Here is a 22,294-nt window from a genome sequence, read left to right on the forward strand (position 1 = left end):
CTGGACCATATATGTATGTATACCTGGCAGCTGAAATGCATGTGAACATGGCTCCTTAAGGGATTTGACACCGGGCCACTGCAAGTTCTGACATAAATATTGAAGGAAAGCCACATATTTCTATGACTGACTGAATTTCTCCCTGAGCTGAAGCTCTGTTTAGACTGTTGCACGTTGTCTGCGAATAATGTTTGTATTTTCCAGCCTTGCTAGTGTTACAGGTTAAATTTCCCTTCAGTCACCCTGTAAGGGCGTGTGGATGGAATTGAGTTTAACTTCAAGATTTCACAATGAGAGATGAGAGCCTCCTGGAAATGTTTGAAACTTGATAATCCTCTGTTTAGTCTAAATCAGAGCAGTCAGAATAAGATGCTAGACAAAAAAAAAAAAACAAGAATAAAAAGAAAACCCAAGCAATGCCTGAAGCAAAATTCCTCTCAGGATGAGCAACAAAGGCATTTATAAGGGAGAGAATACCTTTCCTTTCATTATAACCTGTGAGAATAAGAGGCTGAGCAGAGCAGATTGGCACAGCCGCCGTCTTATCTAACTAAGGTTACAAAGGCCGGTCTGAGTCAGCGCCAGCTCCGGCAGATGAAGAGCGAACAAGCGGGAGCTTGGTGTGTTTACCGATGCCTGGAAATCGCTGACTGTTGTGGCTTGGTATGGAAATTTCCTTCCAAAATTATAATATCAAGAATCTGCACAAACATGTTAGGTAAGAAGAACAGAGGCGGATGTGGAGGGCAAATTGCATGTCCTCTTCCCACAGTTCAGAAAATGAATGTGAAATAAAACAAGTGAGAAATTGAATCTTTCCTCTTTCTTAACATCCTAAAACACTGTTACCCCAACAGTTTGAAAGCCAGGGTGTCAAACACTAGGCCCAGGGGCCAAAATCGGCCTCACGGAGACTCCAGTCCAGCCCACTGGACAGCTTTAGATAAAAATGAAGGAAGGCATGAATCTTGGACTTTTAACTGTGTTTTCATAAGCTTCATTTTTGCATGTAAAGACTTCAGCCATGGTCATTCACGCTACACCAAAGTAACTGGTCTTTTCTAATGGGAAACTAAGCTTCTTTACACTAAGACCGGCCCATGTAAGATCAAAGATCTGCTCCTCAATGAGTTCAAATGAGTTTGACATCCCTGGCTTAAAGGAGTAGTCATCACTTTTTCGAGCAGATATCAGTGATGCTGAATATCTAATATGGCAGCAACTCAGTGCATATAGTAAGCAGAACGATAGTTTAGATACGACTGTTTCTGGAAGCCACTGAAAGTTTATATTTCAAAAAGAAATAATAAATAAAAAAGTGCCACGCTGTATTACAAGCTGAACTGATCACTGTAAGTGAAACCTCCGCCCTGCCTCAAATTTTCACATCATGTGCAAAAACAACAATCGATAAAATAAGACACTGACCCACGGGCATAAAATCAGTAGACTAATAGTAGACAAATTATAAATAAGAAAATCGTATTAGAAAGTTCAATGAAAGATGATCAAATTCAAGGAACATCCTGGGCTTCTTACTACATTTTACAAGATCCAGAGAAGCTTATTCATGTCTTTATGTCTCGCAGGGCTGCCTAATGCGAGGCTCTTTTTATTGTCCTTACTAAAAAGACTGTTAGACGGCTCTGATTCTCAGCTCCCTGCCTTGACTTCCAGTAAGGTACAGATTTCAAACAAACAGCCCTAAATATATATCTGAGATGCTTAATGAATATGAACCCAGTGGGTCTCAAACCTGGTTACAAGAGCAGACAGATGTGAAACTAAAGAGGGCTTTATATACGCGTCTTGCAAAGACGCGTATATAAAGCGTGCATTTTCTCATATCTTGCAATTCACTTAATGAGAGCGACATGTAATTACTTCAAAGTTATTGTGTTAGAGAGACCTTTTATCCTCCCACAGATACTTGATACAAGCCATGGGTGGACGTGCATTGCACAGTACTCTGCAGCGCCCTGTTAAAATTACATATCCCTGATACTTAATGGGATACACTCGAATGAGTAAGGTGGGTGGGCAGGTTATAATAGGCTGTGTGAAAAAAAGCTATAAAAGAAGTAATTTTGCATGGTTCTTCGACTGAAAAGCACAAATACCTCCTCACTTACGCATATTGTAAAACCACAGTGGATGCAAGGTCACGGTGGTGTCTTGGCTGTTACGTGAGAGTGGGTTTTGTGCTGATATGAATGAAAGTCCCGTCGGTGACATCATTTCTATAAATGCCTTCTTTTCTTTTGTGTCTGGCTCTGCACGAAGGGCACTCTGGAGTCAGCACACTGGGTTCATTTGAAACGCACAGCTGGTCATTTCCAGGCTGCTGAGCTCTGCTGTCCAGCATGAATGAAGGGAATTGTGGAGAGGACAAGTGGGCACGCATTGTCTGTTTCTGTTAACGCTCATTCCACGTTTTTGTTTAACATCTGACATTCTCCTGCTGCGATGAAACAGCAGCCAGACAGCTGTGAGGGGCTTTAAATCATTATCGCTGCATGAGTCCTGCGATCTGATTTACAGTTCATATACATTTCTGCTTGCTGATGGTGGTTTCACACAGCACATACAGTACTACACTGCAGAGCATGACAAAACAAGCCTGATAACAATCTCCTCAGGGAGCGCCCGTCCTCTCTTTGTGCTATACTGCGATTAGGGGGAAGTGAAAATCTGCATGCGTTCAGCCATTCTGTGATAGACTTCATGTTTACCAGAGTGTCACATCACTTCTACTGCGCAGCAATTCCCTTTGTATATGTGAACTTTGACCCGGTGTTCTCTCTGAACTGCTGATGATTTTAATGCTATGACCCTTCAGCTTTATTTGTATATAAACTGTTCTGTGACCTAATCGATGATACAGGCTCTGCCTGCTGAAAATTTACATTGTGATCATCGCATTTCAAAGCTCAGTACTACACTTTAAAATGTGTCCAGCTGCATGACTGACAGTAACGGAAATATATTTACTCTAATTCTCCGAGTTACTGTGCAGATTTTCCAAACAAGACCAGCAAACCAACAGTTTACATAAAATCAGCTCCACCACAGCCAACTAACTTATTAAACCCTTAGTTGTTTGTGTAGTAGTAATAACCTTATTATTATAATTATTTTTGCAGATGCTGTTTCAGATAGTTTAGTTTGTGGTGCTGTTGAGCTTGTCTTTGTTGCATTCTGAGCTTTTTCCCAAGGCTCTGTTCATCCAGTTTCTACGGAGGAACTAACACTATTTAACTTCTACGCTGTTTTTCACAAGGAAAATTTATCTGATGGCGACAGCTACTTTGCAGTGACTCCACATACAAAACATGCAAACAGATCGTAAAGCATAGACGTTTTTTGTGAAGCAACTGAAAAGCCCTGCATCACATTAAAAAAGCCTACGTTTCACCTCAGATTTGCGTCATTACAATAAATCAGCAACAAAAATTCAGAAAAAATTATAAATTGAAATTGAAATTAACTGAGAGTTGCTCTGTACTTAAGTTACTTTGTAGATTAGAGAAATATCTTGTGCAGTATAGCCACGCAGTACAGCAGGGATGCCAAACTCAGCTTAGTTAATTGCCCACAAAGAGTAAACTAGTAAAGTAAAAAGCTCATATCCCTCCTGCTTCTTTAAAACCCTGCCAGATTACAAGTGGTAACATTTCACATTATTTTATTTTCTTATTTAATAAGCAACCTTGAGATCACATAAGAAAAATAACTGCAAAACTATGTCTCAGTTTTTCCACATTCATCAGTATTATGGGAGCCTTTAAGAGGGCCACTTCTGTGCCCTGGACCACATGTTTGACACCACTGGCCTATAGTTTACTGGGTGTATTTAGGCAAGTGTAGCACTTACTTTTCTTTGAATGAATGCTGTCAGACTAAACTGTGGGGTATAGCAAAACCTGCCAAACGTGGTGTTTGTATGCGAGAAGGTCCAACAGCGCCACCTAATGGAGTTATCGAGAAGCGCGCGTGGCCATGGTCGGAAGTGCAGAAGCGCAAGAAGTCGCACATCAGAACCCAAAGCGAAGACAGTTGCTCAGTTTGGAGTTGTTCTGGTAAAACAGGAGAAATCTTGAGGTGAACGTGGACTTTTTTATTCACAGTTACCGGTTTAAACCAGCGCTGAGTGTGAAACCGACGTCTCTGCCGTGTGTTGACGTAGTTAAGCCTCGACACAATCAGGAAGTCCGGGGATTTTTTTTCCGTTGTTGAAACAAAAAAAGTTGAATGGATAGTCGACAGACCACCTTTTATCGATTAATAATAAGGTGTCAGCTTATTTAACTTCTATAATTTATTCGCTGTTGTGTTTTAATCCACCACTACGAGATTATTAAAATAATCTTCAGTCGTTACCACCTGGATTTTCACTTTGCGGGGGAGAGGGATGGATGCTCCTCACCTCACTGAAGATGAAATGGCAGAGATAAAGAAAGACGTGAGTATTATACTTCAGGCACGCTCTGGCTTCCTAACAGATGCCAGATCAATCTGATAAGGGGAGCCATGTGGAAACAGATTCACTGCTAAATATATATTTATGCTTTGCTTAGCGCTATAGGCCTATTAAAAGGAGGAAATGCCCCCACCACACCCTCTTTGTGCCCTCACAATTTCCACTTTCTGTAGGATTTAACAGCAGGACAATAAGATGGACGTTTAGGGCACATCTGGACACCCAGCTTACTTTGTATGTGCCACAGAGAGAGCAGATCCAGGCCTGCTGTAGTCTTTGATTTGAGGGAAGGGGGGTGAACCCTGGACTGTGTGTTTCCTGTTCATTGACACCTCACTTTGCTCTCTTTTCATCTGCCCTCCGTGACTTCCTGTGGCTCTCCAGGTGCTGACCAGATTGCGGCACTACCTCTGCGATAAAATCAGAGCAGATCGCCACCTGGACTACCTGCGCTCTCGCAGGATCCTGACACGAGATGATGCAGAAGAGATCAGCTGCAGGACTACGCAGACCAAGAGGATGGCCGTGCTGCTGGACATACTGGCTGAGAACCCCCGCGGCCTGGATGCCTTGATCGACTCGATTCGGGAGATGCGCTCGCAAAATTTTATCATCGCAAAAATCACAGACGAGGTGCAGAAGGCCAAAAATGAGAAGATCGAGTCCCTCAGAGGTTAATACGTCCATTTCTAAAATAGTTGTGTGTCTGTGTGTATGTGTGTAATGCAAAAAAGTGCTTAATGCGTTTGTTCTTTATGACTTACAACTGTTCCCCTTTTTTTCCCCCTCTTCTATTACTCAGCGGCAGGAGCTTCCAGTTCCTCATCTGACTCCACTTTCAGCACTCCAACCTCAACCAGCGACCTCCCATCAACATTTTCAAACAACTCCACCTTGCTCTTTCACCCGGACAGCGAGAAAAGCCCTTCCAACTCAGATGTGGGCACCTCACTCGATCTGCTGTCTTCGCAAAAAGCTGGAGACTCCTCCGTGGCTTGCGCCAGCATCGCCACGCCTTCCACGACATCATCCAGCCTCCCGAAGCCCGGAGACCCCGGGGCGCCTCCTCTGCCGGACGAGGTAATGGTCGAGTCCCCCTCCAGCATAGATGCTGGAGCGCCGGGGTGCACTAGCAGTGGAGGCGATCCAAACTTCCAGCCCCTCCGGTCGCGCTCCCTCACGCCAACTTCAACTAGGAGCATCTTTTAGGAGCATATCTCAATAAGACAGTTCTCAACCGGTTAAAAAGCCAACCACAACACTCACTCTCTCTTTTTCAGTGATATTCGTGCTTTCGATGAGGCAGTTGGTGAGAAATTGCTGCACATGGGCATATACTGTATACTACCACTATATTAGCTAACTTTTAGAATGAAAATGGGGGCATTTTCTCATCAGCTAGGCTAACTTTTAAAGATTGTTTTTTTGTTTTTCAAATGGTGCCAATTTGTTACCAAACCAAACCCTAGGGTATGGAGATTGCCTAGTTTAAAATGGAAAATATGACTAAAATGAGACAACGGTGCCATCAAAGAAGAAAGAGGAAATCTGCGCGTGCATCAGATGCATTTCTAACGCGGTTAGATTTCCAGCGTGATGTGTCAGGAGTGAAGAAAATGTGACTCACCCTCTCTAACCTCTCCTACTCCCCTTCTGTGACAGGAGGTGTGATTTTTCTGATGAGCTGTAAAGGCCGAATGCAGTTTCTATGTTGTATACACTTGAACGACTACTTGAGCATATATATATATATATATATATATATCCATGTGTGTGCGTATAAAGAGCCAGTCTTGGAGCAGAACTCCAGCTCATGTTTATCTGTTGTTTGTTTTCATGTGTGTGCATTAAGTCATCAAGAATTTGCTTCATGTTTTTGTCACTACAATAGTCTTGAATTAGTAAACATAGTTTCAGTGACATCCTATTTCTTTCTTTATTCACTGGTCATGTAATAATAAAACTAAAGGTTGTTCATATATGGACTGCGCTTGTGTTTCTTTTTTCCTTTTTTCATTGTGTGGTTGATTTCCTGTAGTGATTATGAAAAATCTAAATGTTAGAGTGCCGATAATTGTTAAAATAGGGCATCAACTGTCGAGGTCAAAATGAAGTTATTGACAGGCCTCCAACGTCTAAATGTGTCGTCAGCTTCTGGGTGTGCAGACGTACTTTTTTTTACTTCTGGAAAAAACTGGAAAAGCTACAAGTGGCGCAGAGGAATGACAGTCATTGTGGTGACGGCTGCAGTGGTGACTGTATCACCTGGTTTTTCATACACCGCTGAGAAGCCCTGAGTGTTAGACTGGGTGAACTTTGGGTCGCTGGTGCTCGGCGAACGCTAACAGGTATTTAATTTATTATCATAATTATGTGTAGAGTGAAGTTTAACAAATGTAGTTAGCATCTGATTTAAAAATATATATAATTATATAACAACATCCAATATAAGCAGCTAACTTTTATTTATTAAGCAAAAATATGTGTAGTAATTGTTTTCACACACCTCTCAAATCTGTACATTTCTCTGCTCCCTGTTGCAGGAAGCCCTATGAGCTAAAATGGGCCAGTGTGTGGTAACCACACTGTGGCTGTGGTTTTGTAGTGTGTTGTGGCTCAGTGTTGCATAATTAGTATGTATTGAAGTATAACAATTAAACTATAAAGAAGAGAATAGCAGCAGTGTACACAGGCTGGAGAACCAGTTAGATAAACATCAGGCTGACTGGAATGGCCAGATGCTTTCTTTATCTATTAAACATTTCTGATGCAGGTGTCACAAAGCTGCCTTCAGCCTAATGGAGGACTCCAAGCAGCTTTTGGCTGCCAGGTCAGAGGAGAGTCAGCGAAACGGCTGCTGCGGCTTAGATACAAAGACGGTGGAGGATTTCAGACGGAGGCTCAAATACTTCTTCATGAATCCCTGCGAGAAGTACAGAGCCAGGGGTCGGAAACCATGGAAACTGACGATACAAATATTAAAAATTGCAATCACTACTATCCAGGTAATCCTTTAGTTACGTGTGAATGTGTACAGAGGTCGGGAGCTACTTGTTTTTTACCTGTGAGACTTTCTTTCTCCCCCTGTTTCCAAACAGTTGGTGTCTTTTGGACTGAGTAATGAAATGATGGTGACTTTCAAGGATGAAAATTTGATGACATTCAGGAATCTGTTTCTCAAAGGATACAAGGATCACCGGCACGGAAGCCTTTCCCTTTATACCAAAAGAGATGTGAATGAGCACATTCACTACATTATCAACAGGGTACTGAAACCTTTGTTTAATCACGTGGCATCTTCTATTTAATTTTAATTTTACACTATTAAAAGATGTTTTCTGTTTTCTCTTTGTCTGTTTTTTTTCAGTATACCAATCTCCAAAACCTGACTGTAGGTAATCTTGCATATGAGCTCATTAATGGCGACTACACTCCTCTGACTTTGTGTCAAGTGTTTTATAGAAACAGCACCATCGATCCTGAAAACGACACCTTTGATATTGATCCGCATATTGATAAAGGTACAAAAACATGAAGTAGCTGCAACACTGTTTAAGTCAATGCTTAATATTCTGTGCAAGATATATTTATTGAAGCTGATTCATGGCAAGAATGGAAAATAATCACACTGTGCACTTGTGACGTGAAAAGAGGAAGCTTGTTCTACTCTTCACGGGGATCTGTGCTTCATCGTTCCTCTGCTAAATAATACAAACTGAAATAACTTCTGAACACATTTTCTCCACCACAGATTGTATTTCCATACACCCTATGCAATCATTGAGCAACGACACTCTGGCAACGCATCCCAACTTCTCTTTGGATTTCAGAAGGTGGCTAAACTAAAAATATTGGTTTCATGTCCAATGATAAGAGTGTTGGCTGCTAATATATGTTTGTGTGTCCAGGCTGCTATCTGTGAACATCTACCTAACTCTGAAAACCATCAATCTGCAGACTGTGCGGCACCACGAGCTACCAGACTGTTATGACTTCCACGTAGTGGTTGGTGACACTATCTGAAAAGTGCCACAATCTCAAAGATATATTTTCTATAATATTTTAGGAGATTTTACAAGCTCAGTGACGAACCATCCTTTGTTTTTACACAGATCATTTTTGACAATCGTGCACACAGCGGAAAGATAAAGGTTGATATTGAAAATGATGTTAGAATTTATGAATGCAGTGACTGGAACGTGGAAGGCACATGTGAGTAGAAATAGTACTGAGAGACACCAGGAAGCAAAATATTTGTTAGTGTTAGTCAAACGCCAGCAGGGGGCACAGTAACACTTTTCTGCTTTTCATAATACAGCTGTGTTCAAACTCATAGGCATGAATGTCATGGTCATTTTGTGCTTTTAATGATTTCTTTGAGGTCTTCTTTTTCCAGGGTCGAATGAGAATTGGATACAAAAGGGTTTTTTTGGTCAAAAGTATAATAAGTGGTGCAGAAAGTTTTACATCAGCATGTACTGAGAGGGTGTTGACCAAGAAAGAAGCTACTGTTCCCAAATCAACACCTTTAAGAAAACCCAAATGCATTCTGGAGAAAAGTTTCAGATGTTCAGACCAGATAGACTGACCTATTTGGCCACAGTGGTGAGGGGTAAGTTTAGAGGAATAAAGGTGAGACTTTCAAACCCAAGAACAGTGTACCAACTGTTTTTCCTGCCACTGGTACTGGTACATTGTACAAAATGGGTAGAATAATTATAATGATGGAGAAGCACATCCAAATTCTTCAACGTCACCTCAAATTGACAGGTAGATGGTTGAAACTTGGGCACAGTTAGGTGTTTCAAAAGGACAAACACATCAAACTGGTTTTGGAATGGATAATATAGATCAGCGGTCCCCAACCCCTGAGCCTCGGACCGGTACCGGTCCGTGAGTCGTTTGGTACCGGGCCACGAGAGTTGAGGCTCAGGTGTGAAATGTATGGTTTTCAGGGTTTTTATCGGTTTTCAGCGTTATTTTGTTATCGTTTTTATTGTTAACTCGATTTTCCTGGGTCTTTTCACGTGTGTTATGAATAAATCTTCTTTTTTTCGATACTGGTACTAGTTTTATTTTGTTATATTTATCCGGGACACCTTAAAGGCCGGTCCGTGAAAATATTGTCGGGCATAAACTGGTCCGTGGCACAAAAAAGGTTGGGGACCGCTGATATAGATGATAATTTCATTTCTCATTAGAAATTTTTGGACTATGCTTGAAAGCTGGGCTCATGTCATGAAACCAACCAATTCAAATGAACCCTACCAATTCTGCAAATATGCTCACATATCCAGCCAGAATTACACAAGAAGCTTGTTGATGGCTAACAGAAGCATTTATTTGAGGTGCAACTCACTGAAGGACATTTAAACAAATATTAGTGGGGGTGTGTGTACATGTTTGAGCTGCTATGTCTAACTTTGACCCTATGTGGATTTGAGAAAATCCAATGTAAATCCAATGTCGTACGCTGTACAATCGTTCCACCCTGGAAAACAAACAGTTCAATCAAATCACTAAAAACCCCAAATTACTATGACATCCATGCCCATATTGAGTGTTCGTAATCTTTTGATTGCAACTGTACCTGCATGATCCAAGAAATGACAAAGGTTATGTCTCAGTTTTATAGAGACAGAGCCCCAAAATATTAACACCTGACCTCAAATGTTCTAGCTGGGAAGAACGATTATCTCCTCTTGTCGTTTGATTCTGTGGTCTTCCTCGCCTGTTTCGCCTCTCTCATCCTCTGCATACGATCTGTCGTCCATGGCATCCAGCTCCAGTTTGTAAGTATCACCACAGAAATACTTTTAGCATCTGGCTCAGTTAAGACACTAAACGGCACCCGAGGCAGCCCATAATTATAGTTGATGAGGTCAATCAAGTAATGTTCTCTATACTTTTGGTGAGGGGCTTTACATACTGGTAACATGATGTAGTTTTTAAGAAGAGCACATATAATTTTGTGAAAAACTCTTGAGCCACCTTTCATTTCTTTATATTTTGCGGGGAAAATGGGACATAGGTGCAGAGATTTATGGAAACATACAAACATGTTGGCATGACCACCTTTATTCTTCTGTCTATCAAGATGATTTGACACTACCACTTATTTTCAGTCCAGTCCTTCTGTAATTTGGCGTAACTCTTGATAGCCATGCTTCCACCTAAGACTGTTTCTGATGAGGCTAGATGCACTTTCAGATATTGTTCTTCAGCTCTAGATAGTGTTAGGCCTGCCACTTCTTTTCTTTTCCCGTTTCCTCAGATTTTTAGGGATACACTGCACACCATAAAGAGATATCCCAAATTATGGCATAATAGCTCTTTAGAAATCACCTTGTTATTGCAAAAATATATTTTATGCCCGTCAAACTGTGTTATCTTTGTCATTTTTTGTAAATTCAACTTATGAAATGGGAACAATTGATGTGTGACATGTTTTAACAGACTGCCAATGTGTGAAGATACAATTTAAAATTTATTCAAAGATGTTTGATATGTGTAGACCCAAAACCATAGTCAGGTGACTCAAGATTTTTGCACAGTATTGCTTTATAGTATTAGCTAATAGACTAAGCATGTTAAAATGTGCCTGTTACTACTGCCTGTAGTAACATCTCATTAGCTGACTTGTTTGACAGTCTGTTTGTTTGATAAATTTCTCATATGTAGGAGTTCAGCATATTTTTCAGTGCCTACTACAATAAAACTGTGTCCTGGTCAGACCGCATGGAGTTTGTGAATGGCTGGTACATCCTCATTATTGTCAGTGACATAATGACCATCACTGGATCAGTGCTGAAAATTGGGATACAAACAAAGGTTTTCTCTTTTTTTCTTTTAGAAATCAGTGAATATTTTCTAAATGGTCTGAAATCAGTATGTAAAAACACTTATACTTGGCCAATAAACACGATTCTGATTCTGATGTAAAGGGTTGCAGAATTATCAAATTTATCAGTAGTATTTTTTTTCTTTTGCAGTTCTTAACAAACTATGACGTCTGCAGTATCTTGCTGGGAACAGCCACGATGCTTGTCTGGGTTGGTGTGATTCGTTACCTGAGTTTCTTCAAGAAGTACAATGTAAGACTTTCCTAACAGTGCCTAATAAAAAATACTTTATACAAATAAAGAGCAAATGCATTTCCAGAGGGACTGGCATTTTTTCTTCTTCTTTTTGTTTTAGATCTTAATCTTAACCTTGAGGGCGGCTTTGCCCAACGTGTTTCGATTCTGCGTCTGTGCAGCCATAATCTACCTCGGGTACTGTTTCTGTGGCTGGATCGTCCTTGGACCTTACCACGACAAAGTATAAACACTTTAATTCATATTACAGTACAAACATTAGGGTGATCTGTTCCGACATGATTTCCAGAAACACGATGTCAGAATGTTAATCGTTATTTAAACATTGTTTTACAGTTCAGAACACTGGCTAAGGTGACAGAGTGCCTCTTCTCTCTCCTCAATGGTGATGATATGTTTTCCACCTTTCTGAGGATGAGAGACAAAACCTACATGGTGTGGCTCTTCAGCAGACTCTACCTCTATTCCTTCATCTCTATCTTCATCTACATGGTGCTCAGTCTGTTCATTGCTCTTATCACTGACACGTACGAAACCATCAAGGTCAGTCCGAGCCACCCTGATATTTGATATCTTGCGGGGATGTAATTTACTGTTGAATTTGAGCATATTTTATTTATTTATGTATTTATGTATTTATTCTTATAATGGTTCTTTTTTTCAGCATCATCAGAAAGACAAGGAGCCAGTGTCCCAGCTTCAGGCCTTCATTGCAGAGTGCATAGATCAGCCTGAGTCTGGACGATACCAGAATACTGACGAGTCGACCTGCTGCATGTTTTCAAGTGGTTGCTTTGGATAACAGGGTGTAGTATCATCTTTTTGCCAATTGTGAGCAACGGGTTGCCCTCATGTGACTGCAAAATGCCCCACAGGGTCCTGAGAGTCTGTATAGAGCCTTTGTTAACACTATTGGGTGATAGTGATGGAATATCTTCCAACTTAAACAGATGTACTTTTACTTGAGTTCTGACTTTTTTAGAACTAGTAAATTAGCAAAGTTCCTATGTTAAGGACATGCTGATATTATATGGCCACATTATAAACCAATGTAACATCAATATCAAGCATTGCCGTATAAATATGTCAAATAATATTCTCTTCTTGCCAGTGTTGCATTCAAACATGGAGGGCAGATGTCTCAGACATTAGTGGAGAAAAACACTAAGAAGAACTTCCTCCTGGCTACACAACAACGATGTAACTTGGCGATCTTTTATATACAAGCACTTAAGGAGAAAATTTAAACATATTTCTATTTTCATAATCATTTATCCAACTTGGAGTCTTCCTACCCTAGCTGACATTGGTTGAACAGTGGGGTTCACCCTGGACAGGTCGCTAGTCCATCACAGGGTCAACACAGAGAGAAAAACAATCATTCACACTCACATTAGCACATATGGCCAATTTAGAATCACCATTAGCCGAACAAGCACATCTTTGGACTGGGAGTAAACTGGAGCACTTGGAGGAAATCCACACAGGGAGAACATGCAAAGTCCAACAGAGGGTACAAACCCAGAACCTTCTCGCTGTGAGGAAACCATGCTAAAAGATGCAACTCTCAAATAAACTTCACAACTTAAATGCAAAGTAAAGTGAAAGTGAATTTCCTGAAACGTAATTGCTTTTCATCTCTTTATTTTGTGCTGAGCACAGTTTTTTTTTGTCATCAATACAGAAGCATATCCTATGACCTGTATAAATTACTTTGTGTATTTTTGCTATACTTGTATTTTTTCTTTTGCACAAAATGTCAAATTGAGCACCTTATTTAGATAATAAAGTTTGAATTTCAGTACTGAAAGCTTCTTAGGAGTAGTCATGTCCCTTCTGGATATATTTCAGCGCATCTTTAGCCATAACAGTGGCACCTATTTTAAATTTAATCTGACTTTTTTCTCACAAACATGGTCGGCAAAATATCTGAAAATAAAACATTTGTTTCAGCTGAATTAATTTTACCTCACAGCACTTATGACATGTGCCAATGATGTCTCTGAACCAATCATAGCACAGAAGCAGCTCTTATAAAGTCATCAGTGACCTTAAGATCAGCAGATCTTAGCTCTGTTTGATCTCACTGCTGCTTTCAACACTGATGATCAGGACATTTCAACTCAAAGACTTTATGATCCAGTTGATTTAACGGGTTCAGATTCTTAATTGGGTCTCATTGTATTGTACCTAAAGGCTCGGGGTTTTTTTGTTTCAATTATTTGATTTAGATCTGCATAAATGAACATTCAATCAGGAGTTCTACAAGGGTCTGTCCTTGGCCCATTACTCTTTAACCTTTACATGCTCCTGCTTGGTATTACCATAGAGAATAATAATATATCCTATCATTCTTATGCAAATGATACTGATGTGCCTACCTTGTTCCTCTGATGATTTAACCCCTGTACATAACCTAATAAGCTTCTCTGATGACATTAACTACTGGATGTCTACAAACCCTTTGAACAGAGCTGAACAGAGACAAGACAGAAATATTTGTTGTTGGTTCAGAAAGTCAGAGACAGAAATTTTTTTTTTTTTACACTAATCATCTCTTTTGCGAGTAAGTTGGGAATCCTTGCATTATTTTGGACAATGATCTTAGTTTTGATAATCATATTAATAAGGTTATCAGAAGTGCTTTCTGTCACATATCAAAAGTTAGAAAATTCTCAAACTGGCTCAGGGAAATTGGTCCTTATAGTCAAATCAAGAAGTTTAGACTAGTGAAACACACTATTTGCAGGATTATCCAATTTATCAGTTGTACAGTTTCAGCTCGCCCAGAATGCAACAGTTAGAGTCCTGACCTGAAGTGAATTACCTCTATCACTCGCATTTTACTTTTTTGTAAGGTTCTACTGTCTTGTTTTCATTGTCTTGAGGCATTATCTTCTATTTCAAGCACAATGAGTCTATGTGTAATGACAATTAATTTGGCAGCCGTCAAAACAGGCTTTATGTGTAGTAATACTTCCTGCAGCCACAGGGGGCGCTGCAGTGACATTTATGACACCTGACTGTGGCACCTGACGGCATTTCTCATTTGCATAATGTACACCCAATGCACGGCCCTCATACTGGTTGCCTAACAACGGTGCCACCAATAACAATGCAGTTTGATTGGACGACAGCGGAGGAATAGACTTCAAAAAAAAAAAAATACAAACGCCGCAGCAGCCAGAGTCTGCCCATTAACCTGTGGAGGTATTTTCTGGGCTGTGTCGGGAGTTTTGATACTTATTGCCGCTGTTGACAGGATGTTGACTGGAGTCTACACTGGAGTTGGAGGTGTTTTCAGGGAAGGAGTGTATTAACCGTGCCAGCAGCAGCACGGAGCTAAACTGTTGGATTTAGTTGACCCGTTTCACGCCCTTGAGTGAGTATCTTTGTAGTGTTGTCATGTTAGCATGGCTATTAATTATCCTGTTGGCTAACTAACATCACGGGGGAGACACGGCATGTGTGAACGTTATTTATGCTTAGCAGCGTTAAGCTTCTAAGGTATTTCTCTATAGCCATGTAGAGGTCTAGCAAACGACACAGCAAAGTAAGCAAGCATGTTTGCTGGACTACGTACGTTTAAGCAGCTCCTGACGTTAAGCATTGAGTGCGTCACGTCGTAGCACGTCTGACTTTATCGCCTCCTCAGTGTATGTATTTCTAGATAAAAGCTGTGTAAGCTCTCTGCTTCATTAGATAAACTGGGAAGAGTTGGCTTGTGAGGCAGCAGGCATTTCCCATGATTGGTGGTTGCGTCCAACCGTTTTTACACGCCCCAGCTTTTCAGTGCACCGTTTTTTCTTTTTATTCATCAACACAATGAAACTGTACCTGAATGCAAGTCACGGCATTAAGGCTGTGGGAGTGGCCCCTTTAGTTTAGTGTGTGGTTCAGCCTGTTTCACCGAGCATGTCAGTGATTAAAGTTAAAAAACAAACGCGTAGAACAAATGAGTCTGCCAGATTTACTCTCTGTAATGGATTCTCTTATTTTTATCTCTGTAATCCTTTGGTTTGAGGCTCAGATCATCTTACAGCCCAGCAGTTTGGATGCCAGTAACCAATAGGAGCACCCTCCTAAAACCCATTCGAATCCCCCTCCAAACCGGCACACATCTGACAGTTAATCCTGTGAGGATGAAGCTTCGGCTCAGATTATCTGTTGCTGGTCTGTCTCATGACTTGATGCTCTGTTGCAGCGCTCTGTTCCAGTGCTGTCCTCTGATCCACAACCCCCGGCTGCTTAATCCATCTCCCTGGTGACAACTTATGACCTCGTGTCCTGATGTGTTGGTGATATGGGAGAGTGGTGGACAACTGAGGCATCAATGGGTAACTTTTGTGTGTGTGTGTGTGTGTGTGTGTGTGTGTGTGTGTGTGTGTGTGTGTGTGCTAAAACGATGCATTTGATAGAGCACTTCAAGAATAGCAAGTCCCATTAGCTTTTTTTTTTTTTTTTTTTGGAGGGGGGCTCTTTAGAGGTGACCCACATTTTTGTTCTCATTTCTCATCTGCAACCTAATTCAAGCCTCTCTTTAGAGGAAGAGAGCAGTAGATGTAATGTTTCCACAGTTTCAATATTTTTCCCTTTCTTTGTTCTGTGTTTACAGAAAACTATGAGATATCCAGCATATCACATGTTACGATGTCACCCTCGAGACAGAACAACTTTGTGTCATCGTACTCGTTTCCCTTGGCAAAAAGCTTCTACAGTGTAATAAGTGCCTTTTGCACAGAGGATAACATTCTTCAGTGCATTTCATACATCAATCAGGTATGGAAGGCCCTAGGTTTATTATTATTATTATTATTATGATTGTTATTATTGATTGTTATTATTACTACTTGAAGTGTTTGGTTTATATGCAAACGTTTTATTGTCTCCAAAAAGATAACCCCTAGACAAGGACATACTTTTAATTTCCATCCCCCCACAGGAGCTCGCCTCACTGGGCCTCTCCTCTACGTATATTGAGGCCACCTCACCAGAGGGGACTGGCCTGAATGCAGTACTGGCTCTGAATGCCATGTATGAGCTGCTACAGATTCACAGGCGAACTATGAGCACTGTAGAAGGGCTTGAGAAAGAGCAGCTAAAGAAATCCAGCACCATGGAGCTTATGCAGACGAGCAATACCAGACTCAAGGCATGTATAACCGCTGATCTTTCTTTTAATGTACTTCCAAGAGAGAAAGTGTCTCTTTCGTTTCTCTGTGGAGCCAACATTTTATTTCTTCGGGCTATAATCTGCGTACAGATGTCTTGGAGTAAAGGTGGAGTAATGCAGTGTCACATTTTTCACCTCTTAGAGATATGAAAACACGGTAGTGTGTAAACACTGTGAATATCCCCACTGAACATTGTCAGTCAAGCAAAGACTGACCTTTTACAGCTGTGTGCTGGGAGGTCTTGACGTGCTTTCTGTCACTTTGATGGTATCTGGTTGTGATGCATAGTCCCTCTGTTTTGTTTTTTTTGTTTGTTTTGTTTTGTTTTTTTCTAAACATGCTGCTAGAAAAAATAAAGGTCATTTGATTCACATAGAATTTCATTTGATTATTATTTATTTGTAGTGTATTTTTTTTTTAGTTTATTCGATTATTTAATTTGATTTATAGAAAATCTTCAGACGGCACATAACAGTTACGTCATGTATCATGTGTTTCCTTCCAGGATCAGTTGGAACTGTCAATAAGGGAGAAATCTGGTCTGCATGAAATGGAGAGGCAGCTGCAACTGAAAATTAAGACTTTGCAGAGCTGCTTAAAAACAGAAAAGGATGAGGTAAAGCTTCTTCTTACACTGTGGTTTTGTTACTAATACTAGTTATTTCAGGATGCAAAAACCTGACAGCTTGTAAATAATCAATTATTTCTGGACAGGTCCAGAAGCTCCAAAGTATCATTGCTAGCCGTGCCTCTCAGTACAGTCATGATGCCAAAAGAAAAGAGAGAGAAGCTGCAAAGCTCAGAGAGCGCCTCAGCCAGCTGCTGGTTGACAGAAAGGATAAGAAACTAGGTAAATGTGCTTAACTTAAACAAACAATGATTTGCATAATTTTGTGTCAGTTCTGTTGGATTTTCTGTTTTTCCTCAAATAGCTATCGATGTACTGAATTCCTTGGGACGGTCAGATGGGAAAAGGGGTCACTGGAAGACTGCAAAAGCGACAGCCAGGTATTTTGAAAGTGAAATTCATTTAACCATGTAAACTGAAAAATGTGTAGTATTATTTGCATAAACTGATATGTCATTGATTTCTGCAGCCACGAGGGTGAGATGTACAAGTCTTTGCTCAGTGACTACGAGGCAAGTCAGAAGTCTTTGATGCTGGAGAACGCTGAGCTTAAGAAAGTCCTCCAGCAGATGAAGAAGGAGATGATTCATATCCTGAGTCCACGCAGTTCTTCTGGCCGAGGAGCCACTGCTGATGACAGCCTGGAGCAGGTATTTGAGACACACACACACACACACACAAACACACACACCCCCCTCTGGTAGATGGGTTTGAAAAGATTGATGGTTCTCTTATGGACAGGAAACCATCCAGATGGTGAAATGGTGAATCATGAAGCTGTTCAGGGCTTTGTTGTAAATTACTTTAGATCATTAGAGGTGGGAATCAATATGATATTATCACAATATTATTGTGAATTTTTATTTTATTTTTTTAACGCTATACTGTATGTTGCTATCAGTCTGCAGTCGGATAGGGTCAAGTTGGTAATCACATGCAATAAGTTCCTGATGAGACAGAAACTAACTGTGATTGTCAAAAATATCACTTCTAATCCTGTCTATAGAAAGTCACATTTAACTATTACATTTCCATTGGCAGCTGGTTGAGTCAAATTCTCTCGAGTTGTGCTCACTGACAAAGCCTCATTCAAATTGATGGAAACAAGGTAGCAGTTAGTCTGCATTTAGAAATTAGACGGCATTTATTTGAAGGTTTTCAAATAAATGCCGTCTCTCCTAGAGTGATTTCAGTCAATCAAGTCAGACTGCAACTGTTTGTAGAAAGGTTACCTCGTATAAGTTGAGATGAGCCCCCTTATTCATAGCATTTTCATTTATTTAAAATGTCGATATTTGGTGTCACTGTATCGATACAATATCGCCATAGAAAATATGTTCCTACATACGTACACACATGTGGTAGTGACGAGAATCCCTGAGAGTATCTGGGCAACAACAAGGAATGAGACGCCATCTTGTGGTGTTACTTGGTGTTGAAGTAGAATATTTAACAAAGCAGACCAATACGTTGTCTTACGCAACCTTGACAAATGGACTCAGCCAATACACCAATAGATCATACCTGTAAGCGAAAGTGGTACAATGCTTTAGTCTTGTTACCATATTAAATTGTTGCTTTTGTTTGTTTTTTGCATAGAGATACTTTCAAAATACAAAGAGCACTAAAACTGGTCCATAAATGTTTACCAGAGTATTAGAAATGACATGTCTGAAGTTCAGATCTCCTGATTTCCTCCTTTTAAGCCCACTATATTGTTTTGGCTGATTTGCAGCATCATGATTCAGATGGGGAGGAGAAAACGGGAGACACCAGCAGAGACACTCTGGATCGGTCCTGTGAACATGCCAGGGAGCAGCTAACAAACAGCATCCGTCAGCAGTGGAGGAAGCTGAGGAACCATGTGGAGAAATTAGACAGCCAAGGTAGATTCGGCGTAGACACAATGGCACAACTTTAAACATTTTTCATCTGCAAAACCTTTCTTATGTAGCTGAATGTGTCATGCCTGGAAAGAAACCAAAATTATCAGCTTATCCATTTGGTTTTTGTTTGTCAAGTCTCTCAAGTGCAGAATCAGCTGGAGTCAAATAAAGAGATGATACCTCTGGAAACCCACGAGGATGAGATGGAGAGGATGAGGTGTGAAGTCCAGCAGTGCAAAGAGTTCATTCATGCACAACAGCAGCTACTTCAGGTCAGCATCTGATGAGAGGCAGTCAGTGTGTTTACAAAGGGGGGGGACATGTGTGTGCACGGGTTCTTACTATCTTGGTGGGGACCAAAATCCAGGTCCCCACAGGGTTGGAGGCATTTTTCACACTTAAAATATGGTTTTACTGTCAAGGTTACAATTGGGTTATGGTTAGGTTTAGGCTAAGGGTTAGGGTAAGCGGCTAGGGAAAGCATTATGTCAATGGGATGTTTCTGGCCTGTTAGTCAGTATCAAAAATGATTTAGGAACATTAAGAAATAATGTGCTATCAAAGGAATAACCACTCCTGCTTTTGCAGCAACAACTCAACACGTCGTTTGACGATGAGACTGCCGCTCTCCTTAATGACTGCTACACACTGGAGGAGAAGGAGCGTCTCAAAGAGGAATGGAGGCTCTTTGAAGAACAAAAGAGAAACTTCGAGAGGGAGAGAAAGAACTTCACCGAGGCTGCTATTCGTCTGGGCCGAGAGGTACTGAAGGCTTCTGATTTGGTCCCGTAGTTAAATTGAGCACACATTGTGATGGTGGTGCATTTATTTCTTTGGAATCGTTTTTTTTATTTCGACAGAAAAAGGCCTTCGAAGAGGATCGCGCTTCATGGCTCAAGAATCAGTTTTTGAATTTGACTCCCTTTACAGACCGAAGGAGATGCTCCTCATCAGATGGTCACAGTGCCTTATCAGTTAGTAAGTTGGTGCAATTTAAATTAAGGTGCTTTCTGGAGTGGGTGGTTGAATGACATAGCCTCTCAGTGGTTAAATGTTTTACTTACTAAAATTGGGCACAATATCAACCCCATTTCTGAAAAAGTTGGGATGCTGTGTAAATGCAAAGAATTTATTTTATTTATTTATTTTTAATTCCAGATTTTTATTCAGGGTAGAAACAACGACACAGAACGCATCAAATGTTTTAAAATGGACAATTGTAAGAAAAATATTCACTCATTTTGAAATTCGATGCCATTAACAGTTTACCACTGAGCAGCATCCCCTCTTCTTTCTATCAATCGTCCATAAAATCTTACAAGAGAACAGTTTTCCGCTTTGCCACAGTCCATTTAAAAGCGTTTTAATCCGTAGAAGATGTCAGCATTTCTCGATCGTGTGCAGATATGGTCTCTTCTTTACATGATGGAGCTTCCACCTGTATTTGTGGGAGGCACAGCAAACCATGAGAGATTTCTGGAAGTTTTCCTGAGCCCGTGTCGTTACTTCCATGACAGAATCGTATCTGATTTTCATGCAGTGCTGCCTGAGAACCCAAAGATCAGACATCCAGTGTTTTCAGCCTTGTCCCTAGCACACAGAGATTTCCCCAGATTCCTCCAATCCTTTCAATCTCATTTACTGTAGATGATGACATATTCATGGTCTTTGCAATGTTATTTTAAGGAACACTATTCTGAATTTTGTGAACCCATTTCCATCTTTCCTTTCTAGAAACTCAGCCTCTCTAAGATGCACTTTTTCTTTTCTTTTTTTTAAATGCACTCCATCATATTTCTGTTACTAACTAACCGATTTACTTGCGAAATGTTCCTCCTGCTGTTCTTTAGTACCACCTACTGTTCCAATCTGTTGTGGCCTCTGTCTGAGCTATGAAATGTGTCACTCCCATCAAATTTAAAATGAACCAATATTTCCCCCCCTCAGTTTAAACACTGGATCTGTTTCCTATGTTCTATTGTGAATACAATTTATGAGCTATCCAAATCATTGCACAGCTCCACAATATCACATCGCCAAGTCAGTCTTGTTTATTCAGTACCATCTGCTTGGGGACATCAGTGTGAAAGCTACAAAAACTTGGTGTAAGAGAAAGACTAACAAATAATCATTTTCTAATACTGCATATGAACACCTAATGCATTACCAGAAAACTGTTGTCCTTAAAACACGGTCTGTATTGCAGGAAGTGAGCCAGAGATCAGGTCTTCAGTGAAAGCTCAGCTGGCCAAATCATCTACCTACACGACGTTCTCCACTCCCAGATCTTCACAAAGTGCTGCTCTGCCATCAACTCCTGAACTTTACCGGACACTCCGCTTAATACCAGAAAGCAGGTATTAGTGAGTTACTAGATAACTGTTTTCAGGGACTGCATTTCATTCATGCAGTGAAATGCTCTGCACGATATTAAATGTGAATGTCTTAACAACAGATGCATGAATCAGTGAGGATAAGAGACTCTTACTTATTGTATATATTTTTCTCTTTTTAGTTCCTCCAGACATTCAAATCGAGGACTCTGGCAAGAGTGTAGCACCATTGAAGATGGAGATAATCGGGTCAAGGCAAAAAACGGAGGTCGATGCAGTGACTTGAGTATTTTCTCTATGGGTGAAGATGAGAACAGCCTCAATTAAAGAACTTTTAAGTGCCTTTTTTGTTTTTATCTCTGCAACAAAGTTTAGTTTCAATCTGTGGCTGAAATCCATCAGCTCTGAGCAATCATTTTTCAATGGATGTGCACAGACAATTCACCAAAGCTTGATCACACAAGAAAGCACTTTAAGTCTGCCATAGCTCATTTCTTTACTGACAATTCAGATTTTAAGCTGTTTCAAGGAAGGGTACCAAGCAATGATAAGAGTGTGTTGTAGCCAGAAATTCTTTTCTACCTGTTGATTGTACTGAAATTACCTTTTATGTTTACATAATCTATAAGTATAAATTATGACTTGAAGTATGTATTGCATTAACATTAGATCGATTAGATCTGCTCTCAAGAAGTA

General features: G+C 40.4%; 3 protein-coding genes across 3 annotated transcripts; all 3 read left to right on the top strand.

Moving 5' to 3' along the window:
* Positions 1 to 3,970: 3,970 nt before the first annotated feature.
* On the top strand, positions 3,971 to 6,255 carry bcl10 (BCL10 immune signaling adaptor). Its single transcript, XM_085389671.1, has 3 exons — positions 3,971 to 4,462; positions 4,865 to 5,153; positions 5,283 to 6,255. The coding sequence occupies exons 1-3, from the start codon at positions 4,412 to 4,414 to the stop codon at positions 5,687 to 5,689; spliced, it is 747 nt and encodes a 248-aa protein (XP_085245797.1). The 5' UTR covers positions 3,971 to 4,411; the 3' UTR covers positions 5,690 to 6,255.
* A 466-nt stretch (positions 6,256 to 6,721) lies between these two features.
* mcoln3a (mucolipin TRP cation channel 3a) lies at positions 6,722 to 13,340 on the top strand. Its single transcript, XM_085389668.1, has 13 exons — positions 6,722 to 6,828; positions 7,254 to 7,485; positions 7,579 to 7,746; positions 7,848 to 8,001; positions 8,232 to 8,313; positions 8,389 to 8,485; positions 8,593 to 8,692; positions 10,160 to 10,272; positions 11,162 to 11,311; positions 11,473 to 11,574; positions 11,678 to 11,800; positions 11,914 to 12,120; positions 12,242 to 13,340. The coding sequence occupies exons 2-13, from the start codon at positions 7,279 to 7,281 to the stop codon at positions 12,377 to 12,379; spliced, it is 1,641 nt and encodes a 546-aa protein (XP_085245794.1). The 5' UTR covers positions 6,722 to 6,828; positions 7,254 to 7,278; the 3' UTR covers positions 12,380 to 13,340.
* A 1,380-nt stretch (positions 13,341 to 14,720) lies between these two features.
* On the top strand, positions 14,721 to 22,291 carry ssx2ipa (synovial sarcoma, X breakpoint 2 interacting protein a). Its single transcript, XM_085389667.1, has 14 exons — positions 14,721 to 14,959; positions 15,782 to 15,914; positions 16,193 to 16,356; positions 16,520 to 16,729; positions 17,257 to 17,367; positions 17,466 to 17,601; positions 17,684 to 17,759; positions 17,849 to 18,029; positions 19,115 to 19,265; positions 19,401 to 19,537; positions 19,854 to 20,027; positions 20,126 to 20,243; positions 21,472 to 21,622; positions 21,781 to 22,291. Exons 2-14 carry the CDS (start codon positions 15,881 to 15,883, stop codon positions 21,923 to 21,925), a joined length of 1,788 nt encoding a protein of 595 aa, XP_085245793.1. The 5' UTR covers positions 14,721 to 14,959; positions 15,782 to 15,880; the 3' UTR covers positions 21,926 to 22,291.
* The last annotated feature ends 3 nt before the right edge of the window (positions 22,292 to 22,294 follow it).

The sequence above is a fragment of the Rhamphochromis longiceps genome, linkage group LG18 (assembly GCF_057381845.1).
Source record: "Rhamphochromis longiceps isolate RC_006_pf linkage group LG18, R_longiceps_female_GT1.1, whole genome shotgun sequence".
Taxonomy (NCBI): Eukaryota; Metazoa; Chordata; class Actinopteri; order Cichliformes; family Cichlidae; genus Rhamphochromis; species Rhamphochromis longiceps.